General features: G+C 35.3%; 1 protein-coding gene across 4 annotated transcripts in view; it reads left to right on the plus strand.

Moving 5' to 3' along the window:
* Positions 1-5,246, plus strand: part of LOC134527327 (calcium-transporting ATPase sarcoplasmic/endoplasmic reticulum type) — a 337,718-nt gene extending 332,472 nt beyond the window's left edge. For 2 of the 4 annotated variants that reach the window (XM_063359900.1, XM_063359901.1), the window contains exon 20: positions 3,856-5,246. In XM_063359900.1, coding sequence (XP_063215970.1) covers positions 3,856-3,878 — 23 coding nt within the window. In that variant the 3' untranslated portion in view covers positions 3,879-5,246. The remainder of the gene's footprint in view (positions 1-3,855) is intronic. The other 2 variants (XR_010074164.1, XM_063359899.1) reach the window with 2 other exon arrangements.
* The last annotated feature ends 5,400 nt before the right edge of the window (positions 5,247-10,646 follow it).

Below are 10,646 nucleotides of genomic sequence, written 5' to 3' on the forward strand. Positions count from 1 at the left end.
ACGACAAACGTAAAAAAGTAAGCACTTTTAAGGGCCCTTAAAAACAGTATTCAAAAATAAGGACTTTTTAAGGACTTCTAAGGACCGTACGAACCCTGCCAGTTTGATAGCATATTAATGCTAATCAAGAATAAAATTGAGAAGAATTTAAATTACAGGAAAAGCATTGGAGCAGAAATGTAATTTGATCATTAACTGAATAACTAATAAATTGCAATTACACCTAACCTGGATTATTAACCTCTTTGGAAATCAAATCCCAGGCATTATCACGCATGTCCTGCTTTCTATAATCTTCTATTGATTTATTCCATAAACATGGATATTTTCTTACTTCTTCAATAAAATTTTCCGTTGACATTATACTAATAATGTAAACACTGAAGTGGGTACCTACAGCACAATTCCGCGCGAAAACAGATGTTTTTGTTTATCTGCGCATGCGCGAAGTCAGCGACGTTCTAGAAAAATAGCTAAGAACCAAACACCTGGCGACGTCGCCAACATAGCGAACACAGTTCTGTGTGGCCAGTGGCACCTGAGATGCAACTGGCTATATTGTGATCGCGTAGCGAACATAGCGAACATAACGCTGTGTGGCCGTAGCTTAACAGTGGTTTTTCTAGATACTCGGGGTAAAATCTTAAAAAGTTTTTTTTATTGCATTGCTTTATCATGTTTTTCGGTTATTCGTGGACCCCTTGCCAGTCATTACCCAGGATAATCGGGTAAATATGTAGTGTACGGATTATCGTCAAAATTTTTTTTAAAATCTGAAATAACTTTCATTATATGCTCTTTTACGCCCTCTTTTCATTACAGCCTGCGGAGATAAGAAATTCCAATTACTTTTGGAGATATCGAATTTTTAAATTTTAATCACTATACCTGTACATTCACACGGTGTATACCATTGTTTTTTGTTTACGAGTATCAATTGTTTTTATTGGATAATGTTGTCACGTGATAGTTCGTGATAGGCCAATATTCAAATGAACCAATAGGTGATGATTTATTCATTTATCATCATTTCCTACTAATGGCAAAGGAAGTGTACCCGCCTCCAAAGTGAGTTTTTAACGTTTCAAATTTTTATGCTTTATTTGTTATTTGATATTGTTGCGCGTAAAAAAAATTACGTTCGTTTCTACTGTTACTCATTTGTTCCGGTTTGTTAGGTTAGGTCAGCTACATTATAAATACTTTAAAACTAAACCATTAAAATTAATTTTATTATTTTTAATGTCCGTTCAGTTTCAAAGTATTTATAATGTAGCTGACCTGACCTAATCTACCTTTGTCCCGTTTTGTTAGGTCAGGTCAATTACATTATAAATACTTAAAACTATACAAGTAAAATTAATTGATATTATTTATAATTTCCATTTATTTTGAAGTATTTATAATGTAACTAACCTTACCTAATGAAAAATTTCTGTTATTTAGGAATTCACGCGCACACGGCAAAATATTAAATTGCGGCGGTCAAATGATTACATAGGTCTTGTATTGCAAAATAAGAATGGCAATATCTCCAAAAGTAATTGGAATTTCATATCTCCGTAGGCTGTAATGAAAAAAGGACGTAAAAAAGCATATAATAAAAGTTATTTCAGATTTTTAAAATTTTTCTTTACGATAACCCGTAGACTATATAGGTATTTACCGATAATCGGAGTCAACTGTAGTATTTAAACAAGGGTAGTCGCATTAGTTAATATTGTCGAAATTTTAGTGTAAAATAAATACTAGTGAATATATTTTCTAAATTCAGAGATAATTTCCTAATGCATTTCTTAAGTCATTAAAATTTTTTGCTTGTAAAAATAAAATATGTGCACTGATAAGGTTGCAAATACACTAGTATGACGCTGATTAAATACATAGCCATTTGCAGGTTATTTCACACCATTGTTTTTTAAATTTTAAACAGAATGTATTTCCTCCCTAGAATTAGTGACTCATAGGTTAGACTTGCTCTCCACTCATGTAGGTGGCTGGGGATTGCCATTTCTATATTGCATATCGTCATGACTTGGTTTTTCGTTTCTGTCACTGGCCAGTGATGTGCAAAGAACCCCATTTTCCTGAAACTGCTGCCCATCCAACAAGTTTGGCAAGCCACGATTTCCAAGCACAGTCAATCTTCAAACACCAAATTATACTGTCACTCAATTTTCAGAGCCAACGAAAACACTAGTGACTTCCAACAGATTGTCGATAAGTTGATACTTTATATTCCCAACAAAGCCAGCTACTAATATCAAAACAGGCATAGAGAACTCTTTAGCCTGTCAAGAGGCAATGAACCACCTGGTAAAGTCATCAGAAAGCTCTTCCTTTTGTCAAAGAAAATAAACCCCCAGGCACAGTAGTCAGAGAGGTCTCCCTTTTGTCAGAGGCAATATGCCCTAGGTAAATCAGCCTTATGTAGAGGCAGTGAACCCTCCAACATAGCAGTCAGAACCAATGACTCATAACAGCCAGAGAACATTTTGACGATGTGCACATCACAATATACACTTTTTTTTTCTGGTGAGCTCCCATTTCCCGCTTTAACAGTGTGAGCTCTTTCAGTTCTGTGAGCTCTCCATATTTCATGTTATTACTTTACCGTTACGTTAATAGGTATACTACCTGATGATGTATATCAAGAAGATAGTTCAATAATAAAACAATCATTCTTTATAAGCATTCTCTCATCAGTTAAGACTTCGGGTATGGTTTCTTGATGATCTAGATACTTCATGAACTATTAATAATTTTGGAATTAAAATTAGAGAAAAGCTGCTTCTTTTTGACTAAAACAGTTTTAAAAGTTAGTAGTTTTTAAAATCCAGCTTATTCTAATTTTTAACTACATCCACCTCAAATTACAGTTAATAGATGTTGGAATCTGCTTAGGTAAAGAAATACTTAAGTGCAGACATTACATGCTATAGAGACAGTCAAATGAACAGGTAGAAACAAGGGATAACTTCTGCAATTGGGTGGCTGTGCTGCAGATATCTCTACTCTGCTCCGAGCAACAATAAAGCATACAAAATGTTTTAGTCATGAATTTAGTGAGATAACAAACCCTCAAAAAAACAGTGGCCAAAAACATAATTCTTGGACTTAAAACTTTTTTTTATGAATGTTCCCCAAAATGTACAATTACTACTATTGTTTCATTCACCTTCTACAAGCTTATTGTTTTTAAATCTGTTTTCGTAACTTACTTGTAATTTTGTTTGCTAGATAAATTATTTCGGCTCTTCTACAATTTCAATACAGGTAAACCAGCTGTCAGCAGCTATGTTCTGAAAACCTCGTGACTATATCGCAACTAAAATTGCTCTTCCTCATTGGATTGTAATGTACTTTTGCATTTAAATGTACAGAAATCTTAATTGTATACGTTTATAGTTTTCATGAAATGCAAATTTATGTATATATAATTCCTTATTTTTTCTGAACCCAATATTTAAGTGTAGTGACATATTTCCAGAATTATTTTAATTGAATTCAATCAGTGATCTGTGGCACATCTGCCTTCTCCCTGCCCCCTCTCATCTATTTCCCACTTTTCTGTTCTCAACTTAATCTGGATAAAGTAGTGTTATCTGGGTTATAAAAGGTATTTAATATGTAAACTGTTTAATGTAATGAATTTTTGTTCCACAGAAATACTTATGATAAAAATCAATGAATAGTCGTTTCCACTTGTGCTTTACGAACGCTTGCATTTTTTTGTTTTGCTATGACAGCTTGGATGTTTTATTTTAGGTTTTGGTGTGTGCTTGTATATTGCCGCTCAATTATTCAAATTTTTGATAGGAAGTTTCTAATGTTATTGATCTGTATGCTTCGCAGTGCCTTCCCCGGTAAATAAGTAGAGGCCAGTTGGTGCCGTGCAGCGTGCCTCGCCTGGTGGTTGCGACTGCTGGAATGTGAACCAAGACTCTAGGAAACAGCTCCATGTTGAAACAAACTCATGTCTTCCCAACATATTTTATCCTTCTCCATGTATCGCTCACTATGCTTTGCTTTTACGATCATATTTTTGTGTTGCTTATAAGCTATGTTACGTTCTTCATCTTACTTCCTGCTGCAGCTTGTAATAGTCCACTTCTTTTTTATTGTTTATATGTTGTAGTCAGTAACATACATAACGTATTACATTTTGTTGCAGTCAGCGAAGTTGTAGTGGACCAGTGGAAGAAGTAACCTGCCATAAAAAGCTTACATTCAAATCATAAGAAGATGCGCTCATTTTAAAGTCAAATTAATGTCAATAAATAAAATTAAAATATGCCTGGTTTGTTTAACACCACGAAATTAACACACTAATTTAATTTCAAAATTACTAATTCCGATTACCTTTTTGTACTTTAACATTATTTTCAAAACTAATAGTTAAGATACACGTGTAATCCGATTAACATATTTTTAATAGGATATCTAATTTCATTATCCTTTCCATACCATCAATACTATATAGCTCTCCATAATTGTGACATAACTTCTATCATAATAACCACGTTGCTTTGCCTCGCATTATGTTTGTGTTGCTTTTCATTCATTTTCCCACGAGTCGTCACTGAACTTCCATGGAGTCATCTTGTGCCCTTGGAAAGGCAGACAGATGACACCCCAGCCTCAACCCCCTTCCCTTTGCCCTTAAAACGTTTAAAAAGAGAGCGCTTCAATAAGTCCCGTCGTCTTGCTTCCATCGTACTGAAGGAAACGCGAGGACTTCTCTGCAAGAACTTCATTGTTGGTGCGGTTCCTGAAAGAACAATAAATACAACTTATCCATGGTGATTCTTCGTAGGAGTGCATCGCAACATTTGTAACGAGGAAAGTTTACCATGCGATTATGGTAGTTACCAAAAAAAATATTGTTGAATGAAAATGTGTAAATATATTTAAACAAAATAATTATATTTTTGTTGTTATTAGGCTGAAAGAACATTAAGCGAGAATGGAAAATGCCATTTCAGCATATGGACAAATTAACTGTAACTACTAAATGATGCACTTTTCCCAATCATGCATGCCATTAGATATTATATGAATACATATTTAGTACTGATTCTCGCACTGTGGTTGACTTTTAGTTCTAAAATGTTGATTGCTCAATTTTTTGAGTAACAAGTGTTCATATTGGATTTCATCTCCTGTTGTTTTGTACAGAGAAAGAAACATTAAGACTTTAAAGTTTTGTACAAGAATAAAAACTCCAATAAAATGTTAGTAATAAAGCCTTGTTATCTGTATTTACTTGTTCAAAACGTAATTTCCCTGAACCTACTTTAACACAGGCAACTGGTGATTCATAGTCAATAATAAAATAAGTGTTTGGTAAAATTTGAATCGCTTATATTATTATATAATCTAAAGCTTTTTATGTGATTAAGATTGCTTGTTAGTTAAAAATAAAAGAATTAAGTAATTTCTGGCACGTGCATTGATTCACTACACTAAACAGGACGGAAAAAAAAAATATGATGTGGTCACCTTTGAGAAATGATAGCAGGGTTCGTACCCTCTTGGGAAATCAAAAATTAAGGAGTTTTTAAGGACCCCTTTAAGGATATAAGATATACATGAATACCTACAAATATTTAAGTAAAATAAGGCACTATTTTTAAGTCTCTAGTACGTACCATACATGTGATATTAGGAATTACAATTTTTAGAACACGAATAGGTACATTGACCTTATCTTCACATGTAAATGAAATAGTAACTAAAATCTCATTATGATGTTAATTTTCAACACAAATTGCACAAATATTTTTGATAGAAAGCAAGGAAAATAATATGCGAAAAATAAAACTTTTTTTTTTTTCACGAATATCTTATGTTGCCTAGATATTTGACAAAGGTATTAGTTTTTCCATTCTTTCACTTTCTACTCTATTTGTTGCACCAGAGATTCAACTGACAATTTTTTATCTTTTGCAGTTTTTCTTAAACTATTACACTTGCAGCACAAATGAATGATCTTGTATGGTATGTATATGTATATGCTCAAAAATAAATTTTTTGGTTGAGTGATTCACTATCTTATAGCTAAGTATATTATACATAAAAATATTTATAATTCTAAAATATAATTTGATACCTAATAACCGTTAATTTAACAGTTAAAATTAAAATGGTGAAACAAGCATTTTAAGTTTAAATGCGAGATGCAAAGTATGAAAAATATTAAATACTTTTTATAAACAAAATTTGGTCACGTGGCTCGAAATTAGTCATTTCCTACATGGCATTGGAAAAATGAGTGTTCCGTGACCAATATCTAGGTAACCTACATAAACGGGCCTAGCAAGCTTAACTAAGTCGTATACCTTGGTAGAAAATACCCATGTAGGAAGTCCAGAGAAATTTTAAAAATCACGTGTGATCGTGTGACAACAATAAAATGAAACAATACTGTTCCATGTAGATATTGGAAAACGTAGCATCATTTAAACCCACTAATTAAATAAACTAGAAAGACCATAATTCAAATTTAAATATAGCATTTCTCAGACATAGAACAAATATAAAGTCTATAAAAAGCTAATTACAAAAAAATTACGTACCTTGCATATGTACTTTCAAAGCACTTTCACTCATTACACCAACATCCAAAACTTTGTTACACCGTGCACACATGGCTTAGTGTTTACACTTTTCGTATTCACGCAACCACTCCTTGTACTCCTTTTTCAAAAGCCATGTGGCTTTAAAAACACACTTTCCTCCAGGTATAATTTGTATCATAAACTACGTCATGCTGAACACTGAATGGTCCGCCATTAACAAAACAAACATGGACACGCCACACTGAATTCTGGATAGTACTAATTCATTCGTCACACACCCAGAGCTGTAAACGTGCACGGCGCATGCGCCGAGCGTTGTTTATTGCCAAAGTCGTCGTCGGATAAGTAACGAAAATACCAGTAGTCATTACATTCACACGATGTTTTTTTAAGGAGTTCTTAAGGACTCTTGGTAAAATTTAAGGACTTTTAAGGGCCCTTATTCCATAAATGAAAAAATAAGGGCTTTTTAAGGATTTTAAGGAGGCGTACGAACCCTGGATAGCGGATAGCGAGTGGTATTTCTTGTGACTAGCCTAGGCAACTATGTGCTAGACGATGTCAATCTGTTGAAAATGTGTGAGAAATGTCTTTCCAATAATGCTTTTGTGATAACTGAATTATTTTGAACTAATTCTTTGTTTCAGTTCTATAATACAAACAATAGTCAATATTAGTGTGAATATAGTCCAAATCTAAAGTACAGCAACAAATAATAAAATCTGGCCACATGCGAGACGGATTACAGCCAAGTGTTAATAATGTGGAGGCACGGAAACTTTGGTGCGCGAGTCCTTATCGCACTTGAATTAAATTTAACTGTTCAACCGCGGGTGAAACCATGGAGCGCAGCTAGTGTATACATGATACGTATATATGTTTCCACATATTATTACACCATCAACATTATTTTCTTATGTTTTAGGTTTTTAATCCTATTTACTACATTGTACCCATTATATTGTAATTTTTTCTATATGTGCTGCCTATTAAATCAGTACTTCTAGACAGTTGTAATTTCCCATGTCATCCTAACACAGATATTCTTCTTCACAGAGCCAAACATTTCCATCTGATATGCATCTTAATGCTCAGTATATGCCATGCGCCTAGAGTTGGAGGTTCAACTGATGCATTATAATTCATGATATTCATTAAAAAAAACTTTCAAACGATAAAAAATGTTGAAAGTTACTAGACAAGAAGAAATCAGGTATATTTAACTAATAGGTGCTTGAAGCGTTACTATTAGGTCTTACAACCAGTAACGTTCTTCTAGCACTTCTTCATCGTCGAGCCATGTTGAGGGTCTACTCCATAGATCCAAGGCAGAGAGTTCCAGAGTCGCGTTTGGGACAGAGCCCAAGAGAGATAACGTCTTATTCACAGAACATTTCCCGCATTTTCTGCGGCAAACTATTTACTCATCGATGCAATGCCTTGCGATATGAGTGTCAGTGTTCACATGCTTCAAACCCTGTGGTAACACATATGGCCGCAAATATAACTTGCAGTGACATATGCAAACCTGCAGTGGTGCTGAGTTTTATCTGTCAGCATGCATTGCACTACTAAAGGCAGTTTACAAAGCCTTCGATGTGAAGAAGCATGATAATTCCTTTTCAGGAAATCATGCTCGGGCAGTTAATGCTATGTGATAAGTGTGGCAATGTGTTTGCATGATGCGACAAATTGTCAGCACACCACCTGGTATGTCGTGGACCTCTGTTGCCGAGTCCAGACCTCCCTACCCGGTGCACAATGCTAGAGGGTGATGAGCAACAGCATGCCTCTACGTATAGAGCAGTTCAGCCCATGGTGATGCTGCTAGCAATTTCATACAGATAATGATCGCCTTCAAAAACCACCTGTGCATATATGTTGCTGAAATAAGGTTTTATAGAACAATAGACATCAGTATCTTCCTGGAAGCAATGGAGTCTCGCATAGTTGCGCAACTTATCACGCTAAGAGACATTGGGACACATCAAGTTCAATGTCTAGATGGACGGTTTATATGAGAAGCCATGACACGGACCTGTGTGCCTTCAAAACTCCCAAAATTTCCCCATATAATGTAGATGATGTTGCCAAAGCTGCTCGAAACAGCATTCTCAATATCTGGAAGGAGAAGGGAGATTATATGAGTAAAGGGTCTGGTTGGTCGCTGACCATAGTGAAGCATATACAACTTCGTGTCAGCAAGTTTGACCCACTGCATGCATCTTCCTATCTGCCTCTGCCTCCATTCATCGCTATCAAACATGCCACCATTAATTCACAGAATGAAAATGATCATAAATGTATCAAGTGGGCCAACTTCTTCACATTTGTCAAGGGTGACAAGATATGCTGAGTGGTCGAATGGTACATGGACATGTAGACAAAATTTTATTTTGACGGATTCCGGTATCCTGCACCTGTTAAGCAGACTGATGTATTTAAGTGGCATAGCCAAGCTGTATCAGTAAATTTCAACACCCTCGACGAAGAAAACAAGGTGGCTCCAATCCGGGTCGCGGACAAAGAGAAGTAGCAGCATTTTGACCTTCTGTTAATATAAGATGTCGATCACAAGCACTACTGCTTCATAATGAACTTTTAGCAACTGGTAAGCTTAAAGATGGCATAATATATATTTGCAAGCGATAATTCAATATGCTTGATGAACCCCCCCCCCCCCTCGACTGGCATGATAGGGAAACTGTGCCTTGAACAACATGCACCAGTATGTGTGTAGATGCCACTTCCCGACAGGGATGAACACCCACCCAAGATGGATTTCTCCAACTCACACCACATGTATAAGTTACCCATCATTGTATATGCATACTTCAAGGCCATGTTGACCAGGGTGGATTCATGCCAGCCTAACCCTAATGTGTACACAGAGAGGTACCAGAAGCATGTAACTATGGTATATACTTTAAGGTGGACAATGCTAGTATAACAACTTTTCTAATAACTGACTTACTGCAGGAACCAGTTTTATATCAGGAAGTTGATGCAGCGAGTAAGTTCATGGTCGACATTGGGAACAAGATGAAGGATATATATGCCACCTCCATTCTGATGATGCCCCTGATGCAGGTTCAGTATGCTACATACCAGCATGCAAGCCCTTCACGACAATGAACTATAAGGTTATGAAGGATCATTACTTCTTTGGCAATTAATTGGACCTTCCTGTAATGGCTGCAACATGCTGCATTGTAGACCGAAGAAGCTAGTTGTCTTCTTTCATAATCTTGGCTACAACCAGCACTTTATTGTTAAACTGTTTGGGTATGACACCTAAGAGATAATTATACCTCACAGCGAAGAAAAATTATAACATTCTCGAAAAAGGTGGGCAATAGGTTCTTGGTCCAGTTTATTGACACATACAGATTCATGCACATATCCTACCACCAGCTAAGTTTGCCAATACCATGAAGTTTTTTGATGCTGCCTGTGTGTAGCTTGTCATGCTGAAGTAGGGATTGCAATCCAGAAAAGTGGGGTCCCGTAATCCCATGGGATCCAGCATCATTTGAAGGCCTGGGGGATCCTACACTGGCTTGCAGATCTGCACACAGATACACAAAGTTGTGAATTGGTTGACAAATCACTAAAACCCAGTCAAATTTACAATTTGCAGAAATATGTAAAAGAAGAGACAGGGAAAGAATTTAAGTTTAATTCTAGAGTCTTAAAGTGTATAATGAGAAAGCTCTCATTGACATAGATTTGACATAAAATTTACTGATAAAGAATGGTACAAAATCAAACTAATACTACAAACACAACTTTTCGATTTATTTGAGAGAAGTTGAAGAATAAAGAGACAGTTTTAAACTCTCAACTATCCGAGGCACTTTCTGTAAGAGTTAAAGAAAGGTACTTACACTGAAGTAACAAGGATGTTGGCTTACTTGCAAAATAAAATAAAAAAATATGATTTAAGAGTTGAAGACACATGATCATATTTACAATGTCAAAAAAGTATAGGACATGCCAAGATATTAAAAAAGAAGTTTTATCCAAAGTTATAACATTGAAAATTTGAAAAATAATTTAACACTA

This window comes from Bacillus rossius, chromosome 1, assembly GCF_032445375.1.
Source record: "Bacillus rossius redtenbacheri isolate Brsri chromosome 1, Brsri_v3, whole genome shotgun sequence".
Lineage (NCBI taxonomy): Eukaryota > Metazoa > Arthropoda > Insecta > Phasmatodea > Bacillidae > Bacillus > Bacillus rossius.